The 13950-nt window shown below is 42.2% G+C and overlaps 2 protein-coding genes across 2 annotated transcripts; one reads left to right on the top strand and one right to left on the bottom strand.

The window, feature by feature from the left end:
- On the top strand, positions 1-4588 carry LOC136481469 (probable glycerol-3-phosphate acyltransferase 3). The gene is made up of 2 exons (XM_066478812.1): positions 1-899; positions 3083-4588. Exons 1-2 carry the CDS (start codon positions 147-149, stop codon positions 3986-3988), a joined length of 1659 nt encoding a protein of 552 aa, XP_066334909.1. The 5' UTR covers positions 1-146; the 3' UTR covers positions 3989-4588.
- Positions 4589-4968: 380 nt separating this feature from the next.
- LOC136501444 (uncharacterized) lies at positions 4969-13068 on the bottom strand. Its single transcript, XM_066496999.1, has 10 exons — positions 12889-13068; positions 10924-11792; positions 9736-9865; positions 9163-9617; positions 8954-9034; positions 8764-8856; positions 7369-7527; positions 7191-7277; positions 6946-7017; positions 4969-6037 (listed from the first exon to the last, which is right to left on the bottom strand). The coding sequence occupies exons 2-10, from the start codon at positions 11698-11700 to the stop codon at positions 5732-5734; spliced, it is 2160 nt and encodes a 719-aa protein (XP_066353096.1). The 5' UTR covers positions 11701-11792; positions 12889-13068; the 3' UTR covers positions 4969-5731.
- Positions 13069-13950: the final 882 nt, after the last annotated feature.

Genomic DNA, 13950 nt, shown 5'->3' with positions numbered 1-13950 from the left:
ATGTATATATATACATATATGCAGATGCCATTGCCGCCTAGCTCTACCGATCCACTTCTCCATCGCGCAGCACAACGCCTGCCAAACCTGCAGCCATTGTCGCGCGCGATCGAGCTACTAGCTACCTAGTCCCTGACCCTGCAGCCATGTCCAAGGCCTTCGCCAAGTCCCTCTCCCAGCTCAACAAGGCCCTCATCAGGAGGCTCAACGCCATCGTCGTCACCCGGGCGCAGCCTGCGCCGGCGAGGCCGTCGCCGGATGGTGGGCGCGTGGCGACGCCGCCGCCGCTGGACCTGGTGGACGCGCTCCCGCCGTCGTCGTCCGCGGCGGGCGGAGTCGCCGTGTGCAAGGTGGAGGGCGGCCTACTCAGGTCCTCCTCCGCCTTCCCTTACTTCATGCTCGTGGCCCTGGAGGGCGGCGGGTTCGTCAGGGCGCTGCTCCTGCTGCTGCTCTACCCCGCCCTGCGCCTGCTCGGCCACGACACGGCGGTCAGGGCCATGGCCGTCGTCACCTTCCTCGGGCTCCGGAAGGACGCGTTCCGTGCGGGCGGGGCCGCGCTGCCCAAGTTGCTCCTGGAGGACGTGAGCGCCGAGGTGTTCGACGCGGCGGTGGCGCCGCCCCGCCGGCGGTGCGTGTGCGTCAGCGTCATGCCGCGGGCCATGGTGCTGCCGTTCCTGGTCCAGTACCTCGGCGTCGACGCCGTCGTTGCGCCCGAGATGAGGGAGTTCAGGGGGTACTACCTGGGCGTCATGGAGGACGAGAGCGAGTTGCTGCGTGAGCTGGACGTCGGGAAGGTGATCGCCGGAGACAAGGCCAGCGGCGGCAGTGACGACGACGTCGTCGTCGGCGTTGCTGGACTCGGGTCCTCGTTCGCCCAGGTGTTCCAAAAGCATTGCAAGGTTTGTACGTCCCAGTTTAGTATTCCAAAAAACAGAGGGTGTCCCATAAACTCTGCGGTAACTACCTACTGCAGTCACCTTCTCAAGACTGCATTAACATGCATCAAATTATATCGATTTGACACATGAAAATGACAATATAACAATAGACTCATATATGGTAATAGAAAGATATACAAATAGATTGATATTTGGAAGAAGTCAATTTATTTTAAGTTTGACTATTTTTATAAAAAAACAACATCGACATTTCTATATCAAATAGATTTATTATAAAAATATATGTTTTAAGTAATCTAATGATATTTATTTGGTATCATGAATATTAGTATTTTTTATATATTAAGTCATGACTCCCTAAAATGCAAGCCGTGCATTTATTCTGGCCTCAAGGAAGCACTTGTCACATGTATTACCCAAATGTCACGATTGTATTAAATTTGGTGGTAGTCGTATACCCGTTCGGCTTGCTGAATCTTGGCTGAAAACACTGTTCTGACTGAAATATTATGAGAGAAAAATACTGTTCCGTCTGAAAAAAGAAGCCGAACACGCTGAATATGGGGGTAAGCCGAACGGGGCCATATCTGTAATGCAGAGATAGATGTAAATGTAGGTTCGGTTGGTCACTTTCGAAACTGTTATTATTTCACCACAGATAGAAAAGAAATTAAAGAAAGAAAGAAAAACAGGGATATCTATGGCCAGTGTCTTGGTGATTGCTGGCTGCTGCATGACCAGACGAGCTGATAACGTAACCTAACACGTAGCACGTGTAACAGTTGTCAAGAAAAGGAACTCGTCACCATTTATAAATTGATCTTCGGTAGACGTCCAACTCGTCTCATTAAACCATGATCGTGCCATATAATAGTGTTCTCGTGTACCCCCGGCATTGGAACATGCATGCATATGGAAACAACATCAAGGGTCATTAGTATCAACTTTATTATATGACATAGATTTTCTTAAGTTACAGTTCGGCTGATGGTTTCTGTGGCTGAGATAAGCCAGCTGATGTTGTTTTGTCGTGACAGAAAAACACTGTACCATAGCTGATAAACTGGGTTGATAAGTTCAAGCGAACCAGGCTTATAAATTTCATCGGGACAGTGGACTCTAACAAACCCCTCTAGATCCACCACTAATACATTTATATACTTTGTTCATGTTATATATACTTTGTAGTTTGTATGCCTAGGCCCTGTTTGTTCCAGTGGCAAAACTTTTGTCATTCACTTTTAGCATATTTTTTTGGCAAATAGAACCAAACACCTGGGCTAAAGTGAGCAAAAGAGGGTGGCTAAAGTTTAGTCCATTTACACCTCAACAGGTGCAAAACTGGGCTAAAACTTCTTGGGGGGTGCGTGCTGGACGCCTAATACCCCCACCGACCCACCTGAGCCCTCTCTTTCTTAATTAAATGAGCGGCAAATCAGTCAATTTATGACGAAGGACTAAATTTTTGCCATAGATCCAAACACCCCGTGTAGGACTAAAGTTTAGTAGCAAAATTTTTGTCATGGCAAATAGAAACAAACAGGGTCATAGTCGTTGTATAAGCACACACGCACGCACACTCACTCCTCAATCCCTACGAATACACGTGCTAGACGGGTCAGGACTTTGAATTGTTTTGAAGATTGTCATGCTCTAAATGTCACCAAAATATACTATGAGCTGTGCTATGAACAATTAGACTGGCACCAAACTATGAACTGTATTATGATTGTTTTTGAGCAGGCAGTCTGCACCATCTTTGATAAAACTTGAAGTAATGAGAGTAAAATTAGGCCCAACACTGGAACGTGCTTGAGTGCTCTGTTTGACTGCTCATCGTATGATGACTTGAACGAAATGAGAGTAGATTTGGTGAGACATTTGGGCATGAATTGCTCAAGCATGGTTAAGAAGGCCAGCACTACATGTATACCTACTAGCTACTCCTTGAAAATATTATTTTTATAATATACTATATTGATATACCTTAGCTAGATAGTAGCACCACCAATTGAAACTTGGCTTCACCTCAACTAAGTGCAAAACACACGCACGAACACAGGATAAAACATGCAAAGTGCTTCACTTATGCTCAATCAATTCCTTATGAAATGTGCTTGATTCCATTTGAAACCTTATGATCAATTCCTTCGTGGCATTGATGTACGTGGCGGATGATGCAGGAGGTATACGTGCCGACCGAGTCGGCACGGCGGCGATGGCAGGCGCTCCCGCGGCGGCGCTACCCGAAGCCCCTCATCCTCCACGACGGCCGGATCGCCTTCCGTCCGACGCCTGCCGCGACGCTCGCCATGTTCATGTGGGTGCCACTGGGCGCGGCCCTCGCCGTCGTCCGCAGCGCCACCTTCCTCGTCCTCCCGTTCTCGCTCTCCGTGCCCCTCCTCGCCGCCCTCGGCATGCACAGTCGCCTCATCGCCAACCCCTCCTCGGCGTCCAAGAACCTCTTCGCCTGCAACCACCGCTCCCTGCTCGACCCGCTCTACGTCGCCGCGGCCGCGAGGCGCGCGGACCTCGCCGCCGCTACCTACAGCATCAGCCGCCTCTCGGAGGTCCTGTCGCCGATCCCCACGTTCCGCCTCACCCGGGACCGCGCGGCGGACCGCGCCGCCATGCACGCGAAGCTGCAGTCGCGCGGCCCCGGCGGCGGCGGGCTCGTCGTCTGCCCCGAGGGCACCACCTGCCGCGAGCCGTACCTGCTGCGGTTCAGCCCGCTGTTCGCCGAGCTCGGCCACGACGTGGCGCCCGTGGCGCTGCACTCGTCGATGGGCATGTTCCACGGCACGACGGCGGGGGGGTGGAAGGCGCTGGACCCACTGTTCCTGCTCATGAACCCCGTGCCGGCATACATCGTGCAGTTCTTGGACACCCTCAAGTGCGGCAGCGACGGCCCGGAGGCGGCGCGCGCCGTGGCGAACGAGCTGCAGCGGCGGATCGCGGAGGCGCTGGGGTACACGTGCACGGGGCTGACGAGGAAGGACAAGTACCTCATGCTCGCCGGCAACGAAGGCCTCGTCGACGTCAACCACGGCGGCGGCGCCAAGAAGAAATCTCCTACTTGTGCTACCTAGTTCTGAATTTCCATTGCACGCTTCACCGCTTCAGTGAAGGATAACAAAAGGATAAAATCAAAGTTTTTTTTGTGCGTGTGTTCATTTTATTTTATTAACAGCTTTATAGATATATGATTTGGGTTGTACTCCCTCCGTCTCAGGATATAAGGCATGCACGTATTTCAAAATTTAAACTTCATTATCTTTGACCAATAATTAGTCTAATAATATAAAAAATATATAATACAATAGTGGTAACATTAGATTTGTCTTTACAAATACTTTCTAATGATATTTTTGTTGTTGCCACAAATTACATATAATAGCACAAATTGACGATTAAAGTAGGATCTTGAATACCGCACCAAGTCAAATCGTGCCTTATATCTTGAGACGGAGGGAGTATATACTTAATTAATGTAAGGTAGTGTGCTGAAGTCGTCGCCTGAGTGTAAATTTTGAAAGATGTATTTTGAATTCATAAATTAAAGAGGTGAGTCTGATCAAGTGGTTATACATGCAATTCAGCGCCACTCTTTTTTCATTATTTATTTATTATATTATTAGGTCAAACTAAGATTTCCTTTTGAATTCCTCTGTAGGCCTAATAACTCTATACTCATCCAACTCAGCGCCACTCTTTTTCTTCCTCATTATTTAGTCATTAGGTGCAAATAAGCTTTTCCTTTTTGAATTCCTCTGTAGGCCCGCCTAACCCGAATTCGCAATTACACCTCACCTGTGTCACTGTAGACGCTGCATACCATTCCATCCCATTCAATTCCGTTTTAGATACGCAATGTCTTTGTTATATATATATATACCTCTATTTACGATAAATTTATATACTAATTTACGATAATGTCAATACATATTTACGATAATTGGGTTACTATAACACATGGATATATTTACCATAACGTTATAGTAAACCACTTAGTAAGAAGTTACTATAATCTCATAAATTAACATAGTAACTATCGTAACTCAAAATGGCTATATATATACACGCAATGTCTTTTGTTGTGATGGCTACAAAGATTCATTAGACATTTGGGACCTGACCAAGAAAGGACTCGCTGTGCTGACCACATTACTGCTAGTGCCAGGAGGGGGTCCTTGACTCCTTGTTGCGACCAGATGTTTGCTGTAGCCAGTTTATATCTTACTACTATATATAATCCCAGCCAGCAACGCCTAACCACCACCCATTTCTGACCTATTTAAATGCCGGCACTGGCACGGCCTGATAAAGCCCGGCAATTGACGACGGCGGCTTCATGACCATGACGCTGCAAAAAAAAAAAAAAAAAAAAAATCGAACTACTTTTCCTGTGTCCTGGTCATCAGTTTGCTGCTTCTGAATTCTGATACCAGTGTCATTTCAGCACAACAGCGCAGCATCTACTGAGACTAGGATAGTGCAGCTCATGCTAAATCACCTACAGTTTATGCACATATCTTTACATATCTATGCATTTTGCATTTCGATTATAGCTTTTTTCGCAAGCAAGTTCCCAGGGCCAGGACGATACATTAATTAACATCCGCCAACACTCTTTCCATGATGAACCAGGACTTACAATGGCCATTAACATCAGCCAACACTCCTTCCATGCTGAACCAGGATTTACAATGGCCCCTCGTTACGAACCATTAAGTCGGGGCCGATTTTTCCGAGTTGTATTTCCTTAACCAAAACGCTTATTCTGTTTCTTTTTCTTTTCTTTTCTTTTTGTCTGCCCCGGGTACCTGCTTTGCTTACCACTGTTTCTTCCCCTTCTTCTTTTTCCTACTACTGCTACTGCTACTCTTCGCATTGCTTCCGCTACCAGGAGAAGTCGGGTCACCTTGTGCCCCGAATGCAGTTTCAAACATTCCAGAGTTGACTGCATTCTGGAACCACTCGAAGAACTCTTCCTCGTTGAGTCCTCCATCCATGTTTACACCACTTGGGGCCTTACCATCCCTCTGTGCTGAGGTACTCCCCTTGCCACTACTCTGCTTTGCCATGTTGGCATTGACATGAAAGGTTGCCTTGTGAGTGTTCGCCGGGCATCTCATTCCCTGGAAAAACAGAAATTCAAATATCAAATCACGCATTCATTACTTCTTTGCCTGCTTTCATGTTCGACAAAAGAGAAACTTCTGTTTGCAAACAAAGCAGAGCCAGAGTTTTTACACCTCTGCATGTATTTGTAGATCATTCCATTTGGCACCTTGGATTTAAGAAACCATATATATACTTGCTGCAACTACAACTAGAAATATCTAAACTTTGTTGGCGAAATTTAACCTTGTGGTTTAGCTGGAAAATTAGTAATCACAGAAATGCTACAAGAATTTGTAGCCCAGTCAACTGATCTTGTATGCATTCTTTGCTTGTTTAGTTTTAAATAAATCATACATGTTTTTCATATTTTTTAGAGATCTATGGAAACTTCCAGATATATGCTTTATTAAAATATTTCTTTAGGTAACTTTATGTCCGGCCAATACAGATCACATGCTAAGGATAAGATGTGGCAATGCTGAACTCTAGCCTTCTTGACTCAAGCTTTTACTGTGGACATCTAAGGTCTTCTATTGGCTACATATCCACAGTACTAAAAATTATACAAAATGAGAAGAAAACAAGTCACTAGCTACTCTCGTTAATAGTTACTGCTATTAGATGCATGGGTTATTCAAGGGTACAATGCCCCTGCACAGATCAAAGAGTATTACATATGGTACTCCATACGCAATACTCACTAACATGAAAGTACTCACAAGCTACTCGCTCCGTTTTTAAATAATATGACATTTATAACAAACTAATAGTTCATTTTTACCTAGCTAGCTTATCCTAAACGTCGTATATTTAAAAACGGGGGTAACAAAGTAAAAACGATGACCCTTCATGCAGAACAAGCAAATGTTTGTGCAAAAAATAATGAACAGATCTGAATTTTTATTGAGAAAATCTGAATCACCTGACAGTTGAACCACTCAGTGACATCAAATATGTAGCTTTCTGCACAAACATATGCATGAGGTAAATCAAGCTGCAAAACAGAACAAATCATACCATGTCAGTCACAACTTTGTGATTCCTAGGTTTTATGTTTGATGCGTACAACTGCTCTAGAAGTGGTGCACAAATACATCATTTTATCTCCTGAAAAGAAGTTAAGTTCTTAAAAAGCAAGATCAAAGGTTCGAATAATTTTGCATTTACCTTCTGCAGCATGCCAAATAGAACAGGTTGAAAGGACTGTTCAACCCATCCATCGCCATCTTTAGCTTGATGGAACTCCTTGCAGTCCTGCAATATAGAAAATACGTTAGTTAATTTAAGACATTTATTAGTAGCACAGTATTAGAAATCACCCATTTCACATGTCAAAAGAAAGCACCTGACACCACCTAGCTTGTGATTTAGCTCTTCCAGTATAAATCCAAAGATGAAAGTCACCGCATTTTTTGCAAGCTATTCTTCTGGAAAGACCATAAGGACCTTCATCAACACCTTCTGAAGGGCTGAACCCATGTTGGAAAGTACTGTTTCTTCCATTCTAGAAGAATCAGAGAAATCATGCCAATCAGAAATGTAATGAACTAAAACCTTTCTAAGGATGAAATAATGCAACAAACAGGATGGTCCAATGATTGCCCATTAAACAGTAGAGTTTCCATGCAACATATAGCATAGTAGCTAATAATGCAAGTAAAAAAAATCACCTTAGTCTATAGATAATGTCTTTTGATGTCAGAATTCTTATATTAGGTGTCCTTCAGTGAACGAACCTTATAACAACACATGAACTTTTTGTATTTTTATAAAGTTTGACAAAATCACTTTAACTGCCAAAAGTATGAGTGCAAAACTAAAACTAGATGAAGCCCCATACAGTATAATTGTCTCGATTGCAAATGATGTATCAAGTTATTAGCATTTCGATTTCCAAATCATACAATGCATGTGAGACAAACAGCAGTCTAATAGCAGGAATGCAGGATTTATCTAGACTTCTTTCGCCATCCTAATCAATCTTTGTGAAATTTTAACTAATTTTCAAGAGCACTTAACAAATAAGCACAATGCAGTAAACAAAGATGGACCCTTGATATGTCGGATAAAACTATTCCAGCAAAACTTTCCTAAAAGACACTGAACAAGCTGTTCCCAACTTGCCATTGAAACCAAGAACAGTCTAAAGGGGTGTTTGAGGACACCTAGAAGTAATAATGTTTTCCTCTAACAAACAAACCCACTAACACACGGAACTGAAAACACTAGAGTGATAAACTATGTAATTCCTGGATGAATTGAACTTTAGTGGCTGTCAATGAACATTTATGGGTCATGTTTTCGAAATTATAAGTAGTCCAGAGCTGATTGTGACCATATGTAAAGTTGAGTTGCACGTCCTCAAATGGCCAAAGCCCCAGATTAATATGGTTACGCCAGTAGGTGACTTCATTCACTGTAATCCTCTTCTGTGATACTTGGAAGAACAATGAGTTACAAACTTGCCCAGTGATATAATGTAAATCCATGCATGCACCTAAAAATGTAAACACTCCAAAACTAAACTAGTTCCAAACTTGTCCAAATTTGGATAATTTTTCAGTCCAGTGAAAGTAACCAGTTTCCCTACTACAGTCCCCACTCATCAAACTGTAACAGGTCAGCGGTAGTTGCAGGTAGCCTTAAGAATGCATGCTTGAACTACCTCAAAGTCAAGAATGGGAATATAGAGAAGTTTAACAAAGCATAAATGGCAAGCATAAAGGAAAATTAATAAGACCTTTTGAGAAACACTCTGCCTGAAGTAATTCAGGAGGTCCTCCCTCCTCAACTCATCATCATATGTCTTGCGTTTCAGTGAATCAAGAAGAATCTGTGCATTTAGTAGGAACCTCATGAATATACATGACCATAACAAAGATGCGTTGTGATTGGATCTATGATTAGCTTGACAAGGACTACACACAAACCTCATATGCATTTTGAAGCTTTTTAAATGCATCAGCAGCTTTATCATTGCCCATATTCTTATCAGGATGGACTAACATAGCCTGAAAAATCAGTAATCACTGTTAAGAATTATTATTATCACGTCACAGCTTTGAAAAACATTAATTTAAACTGAAAGGTGACACGTGCAAAAACAAAGCATATGCTTTAGTTCATCTTTTAGCATCACCTTTTTCTTGTATTCTCTCTTAAGAGATGATACATCTATGTTCTCATATCGACGGAAACCTAATGCTGAATAGTGGTCAGTGCAGTTCTGTAAACGAGCCACTTCATCTTCAGAGGTCAGCTCTTTCTCAGATCCACTTGTTGAAGGATCACCTGGACCTCGATCTGAAGCTGGAGCATATCTGGCTTGGGAGGCGCTATCTGCTGATGGCTGAAATTCTTCAAAGATATTGCCTGGTCTACCTGAGCTTTGCTCCGAGTTCCTTGAAGAACCATTGAATTTCTTATTGTCTACATTGTCCCTTAGGAACTGCACTAGAACATCACTAGAAAAGAAAGATAAGTTGAGGCCCAAAAGCAATCCGAGCCATCCGACGTAGCATCTCGCACAATACATCGAATATAAACAGGCAACAAGGAGAGCTATTCGTTCACGTTTCACGAAAAAGAAAACACCTGCATTTTGGAAACAAGGGATATCACCACTTAGTTATCAAGTAGTACTGCATTTACAAACTGTAAAATTTGAATAAAATACATCCCAAATAAATATGAGTAAGTTGCAGAATATGACCTCCAAGAATTATTACACAAGTTGTCGTCCAAAAACTTCCATAAAACCATAAGATTACCACTGCAAGAACTGAGATAAGCAGGATAGCAAAACCTAGACCTATGAAGGCAATCGCAGAAGCAGCAATCGCCTGAAAAAAGAGAGTAGCAAAGATGAAAAGAATGATAAAGCACAATGAGCATAGCAATTAATGATTTAAACAAGAAACAGCATGGCAAGAGCAAAAACAATTTAAAACAAAACCAGACATAATTCACCTAGCAAAGTAATCTGACAATGCAACTTTTTTACTGAAACCACATTTACTGATTTACAACCATGAGGCAAGAGAAGATTAATCACATAAGAGAATAATATAATAGGCAATAATTATATATTAACTGTTACCAGACTTTGATTTTCAGTTCACGCAAAGCATTTTGAATTATATTATCACTTATCATAATTGAGAAATCAGTAAAATTAGTAAACAAAATATGAATTGAGATGATAAGATTGAGCACGTGAAATGCAGGATCATATGAACATTGTACTGTACATTTGAATGTGAATGATACATGTTGCATACCAACTAAACTCATTTTTAATATCTGGAGAGTAGTGACCATTGACCAAGATCATCCATAAAGTCTTCCTCTACCACAGATGCAGTATGATGTGTTGTTTATCACAACGGGAAACCTGAATTTCATTACTATGCTGTGTTTTTTTATCACAACGGGAAACCTGAATTTCATTACTAGTATGAGGTGCTGCAGCCAGTTAATCGAGAAACTGAAGTAATGAAATGTTGGCGAGCAGCAGATTGGCAATTCTAAGGTCTACATTTATTGTAAGCAGGCACATATCATCATGTTACAGAAAGCACAAAAATGTGAGGTCAAATGAAGGATACTAGAGCTAAAACTTCCATTAAACCATACAAAAGAAAACATCATGTAAGTGTTGCATGATAAACAGTTTCTTGCTCTAAAGGTCTTGCTAGCAAGATGCCATTACCGAAGTTGCTCACACATGTTAATTCACAAGCAAAATGGCATTTTCATTACTGAGGTTAATAAGCCCAATGTTATTTTGATCTGTATTGGGAAAAAAAATTGTGAAAAATGAAATATCATAAATTAAGCTAGTACACATTGACATTATCAATAAATTTGAGCAGAAGCCTAAGGGATAGTTAAACCATACCATGAATGTGAGCATCTTTTTTATCCCAATCATTGAAAAAGTTGACAGCATGCTGCACCAAAGTACTGCTAGGATGGAGTTTGTCCCCCCCAACCATAGCAAAGAATCAAAGCCCCTTAGATTGCAGTCTAGCCAAACCGTCAACAAGAGCAACATCAACCTTCCAGCATTAAGCATCCAAGCTCGAACTATAGGATAAAATCGATAAACATACGCAATTTTGCTTAAGACATAGGCATGCCCTTTGTTCACAATAGCCATGTAAGCGTTGATTGTTGGCCTTCTTCTGTCGATAAATTTTTTACCTTCCTCAACTAGATATATCATGGAAGCTCTAATAATGGATGCAGCCATGCAAGCAATGCACCTAGTCTTCTCCAAAACATTTCCTGCCAATCCAGACGATGTTGTTTGCTCAATCGAAAAACTTCTACCAAAACCGCGCCTAGAGGGTTTCTTGCTACCTCTTCTATTTTTAGTGCCTCTTACCGAAAGCTCATTTTCTTCTGAACTGCTTATATCACAACTGGTATCCATTTGTTGCTTCTTTCCAAAGGATGATATGCCATTGTTTCTGCTGTTCCTTTTGCTGCTTCTTCCTTTCTTCTCACTGCTTCCTTCAGGACCCTTTGATCTGCCTTGAACATGTGAACTCGGATTTTCACTATCTGCAGCACCCCTTTCTCGTGTACTTAGTACATCACCATCAGTTGTATTTTGCCAGTTAGGTGAAGCATGATCGGGACCACTCTTGCTTTGATTTCCTTTTCGTGCCATGATTTCACTTGAAACTAGGATACTCAGAGTTTATATAGGTGTTAACGCATGAGGGCTAATACATTATTCCGTTCCTTCAGCAAAATGAGTACCTATGGGCGCACCAAAACACACCACAAAGATACATGAGAAAACAGGAAGGATGAAATGATTAATAAGAAGATAAAAGGAATACTTCTACAAATAAGATGCTCACATTCAAGTGTGACATTTTTTAATGAGACTCAGAAACAATAAGTTCACTGGCTATATGTTAGTTGTTAGATATAAGTATATAACACAGCAACCTTGCCATGGTATGATAGAACTTTACCAGCCCAGGGTTCCTGTTACCGAGAAGGTTCCTGCTAGTGAGCAAAACTAGTGAAATCTTGCAAGTTTTAGAATCTGAATTTTAACTTCAAATTCAATATGGAATATGGTAAGAGAAGAAAAGAATGACTATCGTCTTTATATGTGTGCAGGATTTGCTGATCAATCCGTTGATGTTGCTGAGCTAAAGGAATATTTTGCTGATCAACCATTATAAGTGTTCTCGTTACTTATCACATGCATGGCATAAACTAGCAGTACATGTTCAAAGTACTCTACTAATGTAAGGGGCAACTAGCTTTAGTGTCCTGGCGTTTTGTCGACTTGGACACTGAATGAAGCATCCACATTGCTCAGAGTGGAGTGAGCGGCACTGCATGCATTCATGTCTTATCTAGACACATACCCAACACCAAACACTGTGCCCAGCATTTTCTCTCTCAAGCCCTGGTACCACCTAAGCTGATGCGAACAGTCTCATATAGAGGCCAGGTCCAGGATTTCAGGTATTGCAGCTAGTTGCATTTCCATATAGGGAGTTAAGCCACCAGATAGGCATGCTCCTACAATGCAGCTCACATACTTATCCAATACTGTAACTGAATTTGAGTTAAGCTCTGATTCCCTGATGTTACAGAGCTCAGTAGAGCAGCTCTCAACCAGGGGCGGACCCAGTAAAGGACGGGTGTACACATGTACACCCAATAATTTTTTCAAAGAAAGAAAAAAATCGAAGTTTCTACGCATAATACATGCATACTACACTTGTAATTGAATCAGATCAGATCCGAACACGGATAGCTTAAGCTAGGGTTTGGGTGCTCGGTTTCAGGCACAGCAGGAACGGAAGAGAAGGGGTTAGGGATGGCAGCGTACCTGCCGGCCAAGGTCCCGAAGATGGAGACCTGGGAATCTGGCGGCCGTCGGCGGCGGCTGCGGCGGCGGGCAGCCGCCTAATCGTCGCCCTGAGAGACGGAGAGCACGCGCGAGGGGCACGGGAGAACCACGAGAAGAGAGAGTATGCGGCCGGGGGGGACGGGAGAACAAAAGGCTGGGGCGCCGGGCCACAGCTTTTAGCAGTGTGGTTTTCAGTTTTTTCACGTGTATAAAATGGTACTACGTCCGTCCAAAAAAAAAGTGATATTGTGTGATTCGAAATTGGTTCCAGAAAAAATGATGGTCTAAGTTTTAGGTACGTTTTTAGCTTACAAGAGAATCTACATGCGCAACAAATCTGGCCTTTAATTTCTTTAATCAAATACATCTTGCATTCAGCGCATGTTAATTAGACAAGTAAAGCACAAGACATCCCTTTTTAAGGTAATAAAGTGCAACAAACCAAGGGTATTAGGGATATTTCTCTTCTCCACTAATCTGTCTAAAAATCCTAAAACATCACTTTTTCTGGGACGGAGGGAGTTCACCATGTTCGGCTGATACAGTTTCAGCTGATTTCGGCTGATTTCGGTTGATTCAATAGTGTTCTATGAGAAAGAATAAGCTAAAACAAGCTAAAACAAGCTAAAATTGGATCAGCCGAACGCTTACCTTTTGACCTCTACTTTCTCCTTTATTAATGCAAGCATGGCAGGGCCCTTTAGGACACCTTCAACAGTGACTTACAGTCTGTTCGTTTCGGCTGGATTGGCTTATAAGCCATGACTGAAAGTACTGTTGGCAGGTTTGATGTGAGAGAAAAATACTATTCAAGTCATTGATTATAAGCCAGATACGAACAATCCAGTCGAAACGAACATGCTGTTATGAGTTAACTCTAAACATATTTATTTTATATTTTAATAGGAAGGAGAAAAAAAATCATCTCTTAATCCTTAACTCTAAACATATTTATTTTATATTTTAATAGGAAGGAGAAAAAAAATCATCTCTTAATCGTGTGTTAGTCTCATGCACACACTACAAGATCATACAAGGTTG

The sequence above is a fragment of the Miscanthus floridulus genome, chromosome 1 (assembly GCF_019320115.1).
Source record: "Miscanthus floridulus cultivar M001 chromosome 1, ASM1932011v1, whole genome shotgun sequence".
Lineage (NCBI taxonomy): Eukaryota > Viridiplantae > Streptophyta > Magnoliopsida > Poales > Poaceae > Miscanthus > Miscanthus floridulus.
Note: the sequence above shows the minus strand (reverse complement) of the source record. Positions and strands in the feature narration are given on the sequence as shown.

What these genes read in the sequence shown, in the direction of transcription:
- LOC136501444 (XM_066496999.1), bottom strand. Translation starts at nt 11,700, where the DNA reads ATGGCACGAAAAGGAAATCAAAGCAAGAGTGGTCCCGATCATGCTTCA. An exon ending in AAAAGATGCTCACATTCATG is followed by an intron (nt 9,866 to 10,923) that starts GTATGGTTTAAC and finishes CTCTTTTTTCAG; the next exon opens with GCGATTGCTGCTTCTGCGAT. An exon ending in AGCTTCAAAATGCATATGAG is followed by an intron (nt 8,857 to 8,953) that starts GTTTGTGTGTAG and finishes CTAAATGCACAG; the next exon opens with ATTCTTCTTGATTCACTGAA.
- LOC136481469 (XM_066478812.1), top strand. Translation starts at nt 147, where the DNA reads ATGTCCAAGGCCTTCGCCAAGTCCCTCTCCCAGCTCAACAAGGCCCTC. An exon ending in TGTTCCAAAAGCATTGCAAG is followed by an intron (nt 900 to 3,082) that starts GTTTGTACGTCC and finishes CGGATGATGCAG; the next exon opens with GAGGTATACGTGCCGACCGA.